Source organism: Pteropus vampyrus, unplaced genomic scaffold (genome assembly GCF_000151845.1).
Source record: "Pteropus vampyrus isolate Shadow unplaced genomic scaffold, Pvam_2.0 Scaffold271, whole genome shotgun sequence".
NCBI classification, from domain to species: Eukaryota; Metazoa; Chordata; class Mammalia; order Chiroptera; family Pteropodidae; genus Pteropus; species Pteropus vampyrus.
In genome coordinates, this window is record NW_011889052.1 from 1,566,391 (window position 1) to 1,580,420 (window position 14,030).

General features: G+C 56.8%; 1 protein-coding gene across 1 annotated transcript in view; it reads left to right on the forward strand.

Annotated features, from left to right (window-relative positions):
• P4HTM (prolyl 4-hydroxylase, transmembrane) overlaps positions 1-13,914 on the forward strand; it is a 17,833-nt gene extending 3,919 nt beyond the window's left edge. The window contains exons 2-10 of the mRNA XM_011375458.2: positions 5-296; positions 470-551; positions 8,642-8,832; positions 9,658-9,754; positions 10,970-11,132; positions 11,684-11,869; positions 12,577-12,667; positions 12,878-13,001; positions 13,483-13,914. Coding sequence (XP_011373760.1) covers positions 5-296; positions 470-551; positions 8,642-8,832; positions 9,658-9,754; positions 10,970-11,132; positions 11,684-11,869; positions 12,577-12,667; positions 12,878-13,001; positions 13,483-13,703 — 1,447 coding nt within the window. The 3' untranslated portion in view covers positions 13,704-13,914. The remainder of the gene's footprint in view (positions 1-4; positions 297-469; positions 552-8,641; positions 8,833-9,657; positions 9,755-10,969; positions 11,133-11,683; positions 11,870-12,576; positions 12,668-12,877; positions 13,002-13,482) is intronic.
• The last annotated feature ends 116 nt before the right edge of the window (positions 13,915-14,030 follow it).

The following is a 14,030-nucleotide window of genomic DNA, read 5'->3' on the forward strand; positions in this document are numbered from 1 at the left end:
CGAGTCCGCAGTGGGTGCCGCCCGAGCATGACCCGGCCGGGGCAGCGGCCGGGCTGGGCGACTGCGAGGACGCACCGGTCCGGCCGCTGTGCAAGCCCCGCGGCATCTGCTCTCGCGCCTACTTCCTGGTGCTGATGGTGTTCGTGCACCTGTACCTGGGCAACGTGCTGGCGCTGCTGCTCTTCGTACACTACAGCAACGGCGACGAGAGCAGCGACCCCGGGCCCCAGCGCCGCGCCCCGGGCCCCGGGCCCGCGCCAGCCTTGGCTCCCCTCACTCGGCTGGAGGGCATCAAGGTGAGGTTCCCCCGCCTCGCTGCGATCCGGGCCCAGGGCGCCCAGTCCAAGCCTCCCCGCTGCTCCCTGAGTTCCTGGCGCGCATCTCCCTCTCGCCCCGGCTGGGGAGCCTCTTCCCGCCTCCGACGGCGCGGCCTGGCGCCTGAGCTGCTCACTGTGCCCCTTTCCCTTAGGTGGGACACGAGCGGAAGGTCCAGCTGGTCGCCGACAGGGATCACTTCATCCGAACTCTCAGCCTCAAGCCGCTGCTCTTCGGTAAGTCCGCTGGGCGCTCGGGAAAGGGCCTGGGGCTGCTGCGCGGTGGCCGCCTTGAGGCACATTTTGACCACGTGACTTTTGTTTTGAAAATGGCTGCTTCCAAGTACCTTTTTTTCCCATCCTGAGGTTTCTCAAAGTGTCCCGCCCCACCTCCATAATAGATTGCAGGGTGACCTTTCCACATTCCCCTCTCTGACACCTATTCTCTGCAGCTGATCCTTCCACCGCAGGGCTGAGCAACGTGACCCTGAAGCTAGTGTCTCAACATTTCACAGAAACTGTCTTTGGATACTCCTTGTCACCATTAATTCTGTCACATTCTAGAATGGGGGGAGGGTGAGAAAGACTGATAACTGCTCCTAGCTGATCTCAGGCCTCTGAGGAGGAGTTGCACTCCCAGAGTGGGCCCTGTGGGTTGATGAAAAACAGGCTGTCCAACTGTGGATAAACCGGTGCCCCCAAAACCGGCCCCAGGGGGGCACCAGTCGTTGTGACCAGCACTCAGATTCTTCTCAGGATGGAGTTCTGTGTTCAGCCACAGGAGGCAAAGCCTTCCCTCCCAGGTGTCCTCATGTGGAACCAGCATCATAGCTCACATTTTCTGAGCTCTTGTGACATGCTAGGCTTCATGTGATCATTTCCTTTAATTCTTGCAACCTGTCTATGAGGTGGGTGTAGACCCCCCGCCCTCAGGCTAGTGGGTTAGAAATTGAGGCACAGATTGCTGCAGTCACTTGGCCAGGCTCATACAGCTAGTTCAGAGGTGAAGCTAGGATGAGAACCCAAGTAGCCTGCCTCTCAGGCCTGCACTCTAAAGCCAGCGTACTAGCCATGAAGACTCTGAAGTCCTTCAGAGACCACCAGTGTCAACAAGTTGGGGGCTCCCAAACACATGATCTTTTGCAGGATAGGTTTGCCCATCCCAGCCCTGGGTACCCAGCCTCAGTGACACACTTATCTGCAGACTCAGGCCATTTTTAGCTGCTGGAGGATGGAGTGCATAGGGGGATTTAAGGAAGGGGCTGGGGACCACAGCAGAACATCTGAGCACATATCATTAGACCTGGAGCGGAGGGGCCTGGTCAGGGATAATACCTAGAGCCGTGAGAATGGTTTCACGTACATGCTGTCTGAGGGGAAATAGGTTATGATGTCAGTCCTGTTGCAGGAAGGACCCTATAAGGTGGGTGGTGGCGGTTACTATTGCATAATGTCGAAGTCTGTGCCAAGCACTATTTTAGGTACTGGGAACACAGCAATGAACAAAACAGGAAAAAAAACCCAAACACCTGAAGTTGACGTTCAAATGAGGAGACAGACCATAAATAAACTAATAAATGAATATACATTGTGTGTCAGATGGTGACAAGTGATCACAGACAGGTAAGGCAGAATTTCAAGTGAGGTTGAAACTCTTAATAGGGTTGCCAGGGTGGGGCTCCCCGAGGCAGGCATTTGAGCAAAGACCTTTAGGAACTGTGGGCCCAAGCCAGGTGGCTGTCGGGAAAAGGCGATCCAGTCCAGGGGTACAGAACTCATACTATCACCTCTACACTGCCGTGACCAGACTCATCCGAAGGAGGTGTGCTTTCTCTCCTCAGCCTTCTTGAGACCTGTATATACTTATTTCAGATTTATGTTAGATTAAGTGAGTTAACCCTAACCCCTTAACATGCTGCTTGTTGCATCAAAGTCCTACAAAGCAGAGAATGCGAAACCCAGACCCAAAGTCACCAAAAGTAAATTAAAGGAAGCAGAAGAGATCTGGCAAAGGTAAACCGGCTCTGGTTCAACCATCAGATAGATGGGTCTCTATTTCTGCAAATTACCAAGGGCACAATTGGGAGAACTGGGCAGCTGCAGCGAGAACTTTCTGGTTGGGGTCCTCATTTCCTCCAGACTCTTACATTACCTTTGAGTCTGTTAGTGGAAGATGTCCCAGGTTTTACCCAGAAAGCCCTGAACCTTGCTGCTTGGTGAAATGAGATGAGACTAATGAAGCCAAGATCAGTGATTCTAAGATGTCCAGTTGTGAGAGAGGGAAAGCCAGGGAGGTGGTGTTGGATGAATGCCCAGGGGCAAGCCTCACCCCAAGGAGGGGCAGTGTCTGTCCTCTGTCACCGTAAAGGAGCAGGTGGGGCCCAAGGAGAGTGGGCCTGCTGTGGGCTCTGCCACCTCTGTCCTTCTGCTCTTGGCTCCAAACCTGTGACCTGCCAGCCTCAGGGGCCCAAGATGCCAGGGCTCAAGGGATAGGTGTTCAGGATGTAAGCTGGGACAAGGGGCCTGGGTTCTACCCAGGGTGCCTCCATGTCCATGGAGGAGAACCCCACCACTTCCCAGGGAGGATCCCATGCAACCTCCAGTCTCTCCCTTGGCAAAATAGGTCCTGTTCCCACCCTCGTAACTAGAGACATTTGACAAGTGGGACCTGGGCTACAAAAGGTCCCAACCTGAGTTCCTGAGAAATACCTGCTTGACTGGTAGGCACTTCCCAAGGATTCGGAGCACCGGAGGTCAGCTGAGGGCTTAGTCCTGTTCAGTTCAGAAGGGAGAGACTGCAGTTCCGAGTCACTGTCGTCTCTCTGGGAACATCTCTTTCTTTCACTTGGCTTGCTTCTTCCTCCACCCCCCCCCACCCCACCTGCTCTCATTCTGTATTTAAATAGCGGATGAGACCTCATCACTTCTTATTCGGTACCCCCAGTCCCCCTCACTTCTCAGACCGCATCTCCTGCCACTCCCTCACTCACTCCCTGCTCAAACACCAAGTTCATTGCTGCCTCAGGGCCTTTGTATGTGCTGTTTCCTCCACCAGAAGGCTCAGACCTAGCTCTGCCAACAGAGGGGGCCCTCAGCTCCACCAGGCCTCTGCTCAGACATCCCCTCCTCTGAGACCTCTCTTGACCTCAAACTGGTCTTAAGTGATTCACGGGTTCTCGGTTGGATCAGCCTGGTTGGTTTTCTCTTAGCACCTAGTATCATTGGAAACTGTCTCCTGTATTTATTGGTGTCATTTGTGCCTCTGACCCTAAAGGGAGCTGCATGTATGGGAGGCCTGATTTGTTCTGGCCATGGGTCCAGCAGCCAGAGTCCTGTCTACTATTGATAATAGTGGTTAGCTGGCAGGGTTTCCTGAGCACCCACTAGTCCAGCACCTGCCTGCGTGCTCAGAGCAGCCTCTACCACCACCCTGGACAGCTGCCTCCTGATGCACCCTCTTCAAGAGCAGTAAGGGGCACTTCCAGTGGGTCAGCGAGAGTTTTAATCCATTTTTTCTTAACTACTTAAAGTAAATGAGTGATCGACACCAGTACACAAAACAATTTTATTTTAAAATCATGAGTGCTTTATCATAAGATTTCCAAATTTATTCATTTTCAGCTTAAGAAAACGATTAAGCAGCCACTTAAGACCACTTTGCTCTCAACAAATACTGGAGGCCCAGAAGTAGGGAAGGAATTTTAGTGTGCATATGAGTTGAGGTCTGTAAGCAGTTTCAAGCAGTTTTCTGCATGGACCCCTCCCCGCCCCCTGCTGTTCCACAGGCCTGCTGCTTGGCAGAACTCAACCCAGTAAAGGTCAGGCAGGTACAGCTGAGTCTCTCTGGGGCCTGACAGGCAGCATCAGGCCCAGGGCAAGCACAGCCCAAGGCTTGTGCCTGCCCTGAGGCTCAGCTTGGGGTGCTGGGGCTTGTGGGCAGCAGCAGGGCATTGGGCAGGCTGTCATCACAGACCTAGGAAGCACAAAAAGGTGGCCTTGCCTGCCCAGTGCACATGGCTGCCAGGGAGCTGGCCTGCCTTTTGTCTGGGCAGAGCACTACCAGCTCAGAAAGGACCCCCTAGCCGTGACCATGGAAGTAGGCTTCTGCCCAGCCATTCGTGGGTGAGCCTCGGAGCTTCTCTGGACTCTGATCAGCAGGTATCAATGAGGGTAGCAGAAAGATGGTTTTATGTGTGTCCAGGGGAGCACAGGGTTTGTGTGGCCACCACAGAGGCTGTGGCTACGAAGTCCCAGGCTCTCCTTTCTTGGGTTAACCCCTATTCTGGGCACTGGTGATGGTGCCATCTGCTCATGGCCAGCTGCAGATTTCGGTGGCCCCGGCTCCAAGTATAGGCCATGGTTACCAGCAGCCGGTGGCCCTGCACCTCCCCACTCAGCAAGTAGGTCCCAGCATGCCTTCCTCACAGGAGGCTGTGCACACATGTAGCATCTTGCTGCAGCCAGCATCGCAGGATGGGTGCCCGCTCCACAGGGGGCAGTGGGCCTGCCTTCAGCACCTCTAGCTGTGAGCCCAGGTCGAAGTCTGAAGGGCCGGAGGATGGACGGGTTGGGCAGGGAGAGCCTCACCTTCACTGCTGAATGGGATCAGAGGGGCAGGATGATGAGCGGGACCTCTGGGAGTATCCCCTCCCCCATCCCTTCCAGCTGGCGAACCGTCTAGTCTAATGCTGTGCCCTAGGAATCCGGGTCCTGGAGAAGGGCTGTCCTCCCAGATCCCACCCTCTTTAGCAGATGTTTGTTTTGTTGTTTTAGCGATGTCTCATGCTCATTAAAGGAATTTAGTTTTTAGCTCTAACCGGGCATAGCATTTGGGTATCCCCCTTTCATTTGTCTTAGCGCCAAGCCCGGAGCTGGAATGAAGGCACTTGTAAGGTGTGTCAAGGCCAGTTGAACGCTAGGGGCTCACCAAAGTCGCTGGCGCAAAGTGTGTCCAGGACTTCCGTGGAGGACCCGGCTTCCTGCAACTCGCAGTCCCTGCAGCTGGCTCGGGGCACTGCGGGGAGAGATGGAGGGAGGCTCCCATTAGGCCGCAGGTGGGGGAGGTGGGCCATTAGCCCCGGGCCCCTCCCGCTTTCCCTTTTCCGAGACAGATGGCTGTTGTGGGTGAACCCTTTTCTTTCCCACTAGAGAGATCCATTTACCTGATTTCCGCAGGGAGTGATTAGAAAGGGTGGAGCCCTGCCTTTGCGGCCGAGGGAGGGTAAAACCAGCCTAGAAGCTGTGCACAGACTCACGTGGGCGTCCCGGGCGGGAGCCGTTGGAGATGGCCGCCACGCAGAGGTCCTGGCCGGAGGGGAAGCGTCCACAGCGCAGGATGGCTGGCCAGTGGTAGCCGTAGCAGGTCATGATGGGCGCGCAGCTGGCCTGCACGACCTCGCACAGCCTACGGCACGGGTAGATGACCCTGCGGGGAAGGCGGCTGGTCGCCCAGGACCAGGGTTCCTGGACTCCATGCTGTACCTTCTAGGTAATCGAGCGCTGAGGCATGGCCAGTAATTCCGCGGTTGCTGGGCAACGACGCCTGGTCACCTAGCAACAGACCTGCACCCCGGCTTTCTGCTTGCTGGAACCTCAGCCCTACATCCCCACTCCCAGCGCTTCTGTCTCCCATCCCCCACCCGTCCTCGGGTAGTCCAGGCTGCTTTCCCCTTTCCTGCGCCCCTCCCCCTCCAGCTCCGAGCCTGGGAGGTGAGTGTGGGAGGGGCCCTGCACTCGGCCTTCGCTCCCATCTTGGAGGGAGAGAGCAGGGCCCACCCTCTTGACCTGAAAGGCCTGCAGACCGTGCAGCTTCTGGCCAGGGCTGGGGTTGGCAAAGAGTGCAGAGGCCCCATCCTTGGGTTCTGAAAGAGCCCAGTCTTGCTGCTCTGGCATGGTCACCCTGAGGCTTTGGCACGGGCCCTCGCTCAGCAAAGAACCTGAGGGAACTGTTCACGGGATAGGTTAGGCTGGGGAAGAGGGGTTGGTTGGCCTCGCGATCTCTGGAAGAAAAGGCCACCCGTGAGCCGGGGCTCCGTGTCTTGCTGGGACCCCCTGGGCAGACAGAGTTTGCACATTTCACTGGAGATGGGGCTCCTAGCCCTCTGGCTAAAGCAGCCTGCCCACTTGCCTACCTTGACATTCAGGAGCCCTTGATGATTTGTGGTTCCAGACCAAAGGTGTTCACCATAGGTGATCCCCTGCCTGTGTCTCCTTGTCCCATGGGCACCTGCTCCCCTCTGCCAGGAACACCCTGACAAATCCTTCATCTTCCTCCTCACCCCTGCCATCTCCCAGCACAAAGGGGCACCCAGCAATGGTTAGCGAAGAGCTGCTAGTACAGGCCCTGGCTGAAAAGAGCCCTCCCCTGCCCCCCTCACCTGAAGCCCCTGCCCTACCTGTCGAGGCACACCAGGGCAAAGAGGGAGCAGAGGAAAAGGCGGGCATCCGGGTGGCACTCCCCGGCCAGCAGGGGCAGCCAGCGGACTGACTGCTGGATGGCCTCAGCCGCTGTTGTGGTCCAGCAAGTTAGGCAGTCACATCTCTGTGTAGCCAGTGTCGTGACACTGCCATGGCTGGGGAAATGGGTATGCACCACATGGGTCCCCAGGGAGCCCCTGCCCCGCCAACACAATACCAGCAGTGCCACCAGCAGCCACAGCCCTTAAGCCATCACCTGCTTTCTCTGCCTTGACCTTATTGGGTTGAGGTTGACGGCTTTATAGGGCTGTACGCACATCCCAGGAGCTAATGTGTGCCCAGCTCCTAGGTGCTCAGACCCACCTGTTTAGGCCCCAGGGAGCTGGCCTGGGCCATTTGCATTTGATTAGCACACGGCAGGGGACTGTAGAGGTTGGTGGCATCTCCTTTGGGCCTGTGGATTATTGGCACCAAATAAACTGAAGAAAATGTGCTTTCTTTTCTTTTTCTTGTTTATCGTTTAAGCTGTCAGGAGTTAAGTCTGTTCATTAGCAATTTGCTCTAAGTCATTGTCCAGCAGCGCTGCCCCCCAGTGGATGGCTCATACCCTTTCTGGGTTTGCTGGGTTGGGGTAGGGGGGAGGTCATATAGGCCAGGAGTGGGGGCCTTTGTCCTGTGTTCATGTCATCACATCTGGGTCACCTACCCATGGGAGCTGAATCTGGTCGTGAGTATATGGATTCTGGAGTACCACAGCCACTCCCGCTTTCCCTTTTCTGAGACAGATGGCTGTTGTGGGTGAACCCTTTTCTGAGACAGATGGCTGTTGTGGGTGAACCCCTTCAAGGGGGGCCTTGAGCCAGTTGCTGATGTTTCTGTGCTTGGGGTTCCTCGTGGATAGGAAGGACAAATGAATGGGGCCTGGTTTCTAGGATGAGTATACAGATTAAGGACTTGATGTCATGCTTAGGACAAGACACAGAGTCTGTGCTACCTAAGTGTAATCTGTTGCGATACTCTAACCGCTCCGGTCCTGGCTGAGTGGCCGTTGCCCTCCCTCTTGGGCATGACTGGAACCTCATGCTGGGAGTATAACCCAGAAAAGTGGCAGTCCACTCTGCAGTCTGAGGGGTCCTGGTGGCGGCGTGGCCCTCCCTCCAGCCAGTTCCTTTTGTGGGCTTCTTGTCCCCATGTTTAAGGAAGTCCTCTCTCCCAGGAAAAAGGGAAACGGGGCTCAGACTCCTGTTCCGGAAGTGACCGGGGCCACTGAGATGGGGGTCCCCAGGTGTGAGGCCCACGTTCCAGCTCCACCAAGCTGCTGTGGGGCTGGTGCAGGGGATCCGGCCACTGGGGCCAAGCCTGGGCCTGACTGGCCTTTACTCAGGGGCTCGGAGGCACGGAGCAGACATCCAGTGTATACTTGTTCCCAAAGCAAAGGATGCCTGGGGCATTTTCTCTGAGCATCTGCCAAAAACCTAAGTGACTCCCACTGACCCCCCTGTTCTGGGCAACTTGACATCTATCCCTCCACTTTTTAAATATATACCAAGTAAGAAGTAGAGGTCAACCATCTGCTCTTCAAGTTCACTCTTTGGCCTTCGGTCCCACTTCGAAGTGGGTTAGCGCATGCCCAGCTCAGCTCTGGCTTGCCTCCCAGGGCTCCCCTGGAAAATATGTGCTCTCAGCATCAAAGAGAGAGTCCCCCACATCCCCAGCACTGGCCAAATTTGCAGGATAACTTGACCTTGGGGTCAGTGTCCAGCGCTGATGTAAAGGGGTGTGTGAAGTCCTCCTGACCTGGTGACTACCACAGTACAGGGAGCACCTCAAGGACCCCGTGGAGAGGAAGGTACTGGGTGCATTTGTGCCCCGGCTCAATCTTTGGACTTGCCCACCTCCTCTTCTGGCAGAAATCCCTGGCTTCCTGAGTGGTGAGGAGTGTCGGCTCATCATCCACCTGGCACAGATGAAGGGGTTACAGCGCAGCCAGATCCTGCCCACTGAAGAGTACGAAGAGGCAATGGGCACGATGCAGGTCAGCCAGCTGGACCTCTTCCGGCTGCTGGACCAGAACCGCGATGGTCGCCTGCAGCTCCGTGAGGTCAAGATCCTAGGGCCTGGAGCAGGCACAAGGGAGGGGCGTAGGGTGAAGAGTGCCCACAGTTGTCTTTCTAGTGGCCAGATCACTTGTCCTGCTCAGCCCTGGCTCCAAGAGTTAGATGCCACCTCATATCAGCTTGGGCATGCCCAGGCTCAGGGTCCACCTTTCTTCCCCAAATAGTTCCTTGCTTCCCTGTGAACACCAGAGAATAGCGGGAGAATCCACCTGGGGGTGATGGCATTTATTACTACAGTTCCCAGGTGTTGTGCCACCTGGGTCTGGATTCCTGGTGGCCATGGCTGGGAGCCCCACGGAATTCAAGGTGGAGTTGGCAGCTGAGGTGGCTAGGAGTCTGCATATCCCTCCGCACGCCCCTCACGCCCGGGCTTCTGGGAGAGGTCTTGGTGGGGTGTGGGTTCCCTTGCCTATACAGAGCGCCCCCCTGAGCCTGGTCCAATGCTCATGCCCTGGCCAAGCCTCCCCCTGGTGCCTCTTTGCTCTTCACACCTAGGCCTTGGTCTCCCCGACCTCACCTTGGGTGTCCGAGTAGGACATGGGCTTGTCCTTCATTGTCTCCTCCAACCAGCGGACAGCGCTCCCAGCAGGTGGAGAGTGCGCATGACTAGCTTCCTGGCCTTCTCCCCTATAGTGCCACTGGACCTAACGACCCCCACTTCGGCTCAGGGACCTTAGGCCTGTCCTAGTCCTTGCCCATGCCCAGTCACCTGAAACTTTAGCCCTACAGCAAGGACTGGGGGGCTGTCTGTGCTCTGGTGGCTCTCCATCACCAGGGCCACCCCACTGAGGGACCATCTTGTGCTTTAGGTCCTGGCCCAGACTCGCCTAGGAAATGGACGGTGGATGACACCAGAGAAAATTCAGGAGATGTACTCTGCAATCAAAGCGGACCCGGATGGTGATGGTGAGCTCCTCCCTCTCCGCAGTTCTGTCCCTGGGGGCCTCCTGTCCCTCTGTGCCCAGCCTCTACAGTAGCCAGGGGCAAGGAGGTAAGGGGCCCACCTTGAACTCACCCCTGGGAAGCAGGCAGGAGCCAGACCCTCCCATTCCCCTCCGAGACTCTTTTACCCTCGTTAGGCAGAGTCTGGGGTACAGCAGGTAGGGTTGCCGGCTGGCAGAGGGCAGAGTGGGTAGAGCGAGAGCAAAGAGACAGTGAGGCCAGCTTGAGCTTGGCCGTTCATCCTGCTCCACCCGCCTCTCTCCAGCCAGGCATAGGGTCCGCTCAAGCACACAGCATCTTTCGTCTGACCAAGGTCTCCTTTGCTTTCCTCGTGCCCACCTGGAGTCATTCTAACTGCTGGGGGTGGGAGCGGGCTGGGGAGCCGTCATGCAAGTACCCCTGCCTTGACAATAACCTCTAGGAGGTTTCTGAGGTGTAGTCATCACCCTCAAGCCCAAGTTCTCGACCAAGTGAGGAAGTTACAACAGTCACACAGGACTTGGAAGAATGGTCACGTGGCTGGTGAACCCAGAGTGGAGAATCTAGCCGGGACCTGTGGCTAGAGTGGCATCATGCTGTTACTGCCTCTATGTACAGAACTGGTGACAGGGCTCATAGCCCTTGAGTGTCCCCTACTCTCAGAGAAATCTGGGCCAAAGGGTGGAATATGTCTCAGCACTGGGTACCTTCCACTTGGGATGGGACCTGAGGTCATGAAGAATTTTGGGGCCCAGCCCTCGCTTACAGCCTGTAGTGTGGAAGGCCCCAGACAAAACCTGGCACTAAATGCTCTCTTTCTTCACCTTCTACAGGACCGAGGGTGGTCACTATGCTCTATAGAGCCAGGCTGGAGAGCCAGGGGAAATCTGTGGCCTCGGGTCCTGGCCATATAGCTCAAACTTCCTCTGGAGAGCCTGCTCTGGCCAGTCTAATAGGGGTCGGGCTTTTTTTTGTTGGGGGCCAAATCAGGGCATAAACTGAGGGAAATGAACTTCTCTGGGTCTTCCTGTAGGGCCTGATGTGACAGAAGCCAGGTTCATCTGACCCAAGAGTCCAGGTTGGGTGACAGATGCACATGGCCCCCCAGAGCCTGAGGCCAGGGTGGGTAGGAAGGTGCAGCCTGCCACCGTGGCCTCCCCACATGGGCTTGTGGGCCCTGACGGCGGGTGCCCTGTGCAGGAGTACTGAGCCTGCAGGAGTTCTCCAACATGGACCTTCGGGACTTCCACAAGTACATGAGGAGACACAAGGCAGAGTCCAGTGAGCTGGTGCGGAACAGCCACCACACGTGGCTCTACCAGGGGGAAGGTGCCCACCATGTCATGCGTGCCATCCGCCAGAGGTGAGCACCTGATGCCGTCCTCCCTGGTGCAGGCGCAGAGGACAATGCAGGGTCCCCTCAGGAGCCCGTGGCTTGGGTAGAGAAGACAGAATTGATTAGCCAACTCAGGATTAGCTTCCACTTGTTGGACCAGGTTTGGGACCCATCGAAAGACAGGCAATTAACAAAGGCAAATTAGCCCTGTGGGTAAACAATATACCTTTGGGACTAGAGATAGAGCAAATGTTTGTTTTCTGCTAATTACAGAAATGACTTCTTATCTTGGTCCACAGGACCCCCTGCTTCTGAGCAGTCAAGGGTTTTAGACAACCTTCCTGGGGGAGGGTCCCCTCCCCAATTTAGTGGAATTCTCATCTTTCTCACCTCGCGGGCTTCCCCTGCATCAGGGAGAAAGTGTGCATCATGATTAACTTCTTCCTGCTCCTATAGGACCAGTCTGGGGTGGCTTATGGAGCTTGCAGGGGAGGTAGGCAGGGGCAGAGCTTGTGGCCAGCTCCCTCAGGGTGCCACCTTGCGCGGGGCTGCCCAGCCGAATGCCTGCTGCCCACCAGGGTGCTGCGCCTCACTCGCCTGTCACCTGAGATCGTGGAGCTCAGCGAGCCCCTGCAGGTTGTGCGGTACGGAGAGGGAGGCCACTACCATGCCCATGTGGACAGCGGGCCTGTGTACCCGGAGACCATCTGCTCCCATACCAAACTGGTAGCCAACGAGTCTGTACCCTTCGAGACCTCCTGCCGGCAAGTACCTCCCACCTGAGGGCTGACTTTAACTCCCAGACCAGGCACCCGCATGACACCAGCACAGCCTTGCCCTGTGGGCATGCCCCCTGGCATGGGGCCAGGAGAGCAGTGGGCCATCTGGAACAAGGATGCTCTAACCTCTGCCCCCCAGGTTGTTTAGGTTGTTTACCAGGTGTCAGGAATCTTGTCTCAGTGGTCAGACTGAGGTACCCACAAACACTGAAACTTGCCCCCAGAGTTCTGAGGCAGAGGCCAAGGCTGGAACCCCAGTTTTTTCTGTCTCCTCCCCAGATGCTGATCCTGCCTCCACTGCTAGAGGCCTCAGCTTCTTTCTTTGAAGCTGTGTCTTCCCCTGCCAAGGCTGGGAGGCAGGCTTCCCCTTTTCACATGCCTGCTCTGGCTCGGTCCCTTCTAGTCACAGTCACCCCTTCTGCATGGCCTTGCTGCTTCGGCTAGTCCACTTTTCCCAGCTGGCCCTTGGTAGTGCACCTGTGAGCTTGACCACAGAAAATATTGTCATACACAGAGACTAGATTTGTGGGAAGAACAGACTAAGGACATCTTGGGACTGACATGCCCTCTTGTCACTGATCCCAGCCTGTCCCTCTGGCCCTTGGGAACCTGGGCAGCTTATCCTGCCCACAGGTAAGCCCTTGGGAGCATCCACAGCTGGGGACATGCTCAACGGCCCCCCTGCCTTACAGCTACATGACAGTGCTGTTTTATTTGAACAACGTCACCGGTGGGGGAGAGACTGTCTTCCCTGTAGCAGACAACAGAACCTACGATGAAATGGTAAGAGCCAACGGGGCTGTCACTTAGTGGGATGGCAGAGCCTTGGGCAAATGTGGTACATTCATTCCTGCCTGGGTCTGGGATTAGGGCCCAAGTGGTCCCCTGGGCACATCTGACTGATTTCCCTCTGGCTACCTTTGGCTACTTGACCTTGGCTCCTGGCCAAACAGTGGGGACACCATGAAAACCCCACCACCCTGCTGCCCACAGAGTCTGATTCAGGATGACGTTGACCTCCGTGACACTCGCAGGCACTGTGATAAGGGAAACCTGCGTGTCAAGCCCCGGCAGGGAACAGCAGTCTTCTGGTACAACTACCTGCCTGATGGGCAAGGTGAGGGCCTGTGGCCAAGCCAGGGGTGCCCTGAGGGAAGCCTTCCTTTACTCAGACCAAACTGCCATCCTAGTGGACCGTTTCTGCCCCTAGTGCCTCCCAAAAACCATCCTCGGTGGCTTTGGTGGCCTGTATCTTTGCAGCCTCCTGGGTTATCTGGACCCCTGTGATTCCCTGATGCCCCTGCCTTCCAGCTCACTGGGCCTGGGGACTCATGTCCCTCACCAGCCAAGGCTGGGGAGGGCTCTGGACAGGCCTGGCAACAAGAAAGCTGGTTTCAGAGGGCCAGTGGTGTTGACAAGGCATTAGTTGGTGAGAAATGCCCAGCCCCCAATGAGGCCTTGAGGCCAGATGTTTGCCACCAAAGGTGTGCACAGTGGAGCCCACCCTTGCTGAGTCCTTGGGCTCTGAGGCCAAGCTCAGATCAGCCCAACCTAGTCCCTCCCGTCCTCTACCTGCTCACACCACCCTCCTCTCCTAGGCTGGGTGGGCGACGTGGATGACTACTCGCTGCACGGGGGCTGTCTGGTCACGCGTGGCACTAAGTGGATCGCCAACAACTGGATCAACGTGGACCCCAGCCGAGCGCGGCAGGCGCTGTTCCAGCAGGAGATGGCACGCCTGGCCCGCGAAGGTGGCGCCGACTCGCAGCCAGAGTGGGCCCTGGACCGCGCCTATCGCGACGCGCGCGTAGAGCTCTAAGGAAAGTGCCGGCCCTGGCCCCCAGCCGCAGGTCGCGCACCGCCCAAGGTCGGGGGCCTTGCCGTCCTCCTGTCCATCTGCAGGCCAAAGGCCTGGCCGACGTCTTGCCTCATCCCCGCCTCCAGCCGCGATTAGGGCACAGCTCCCATACCCATGTTATTTATTGCGTACAGACCATGCTGCCCCGATGAATAAAAGCACACTCCTTTGAGCTGATTGGCAAAGGATCTCCGGCGGGCAGGAGGCAGAGCGGGTAGGCGGAGGCTCGGCGAGTCACGTGAGGGGCAGGGTTGAGGGCGGCCCCGCCAATCGTGAGCCGGATCGCAT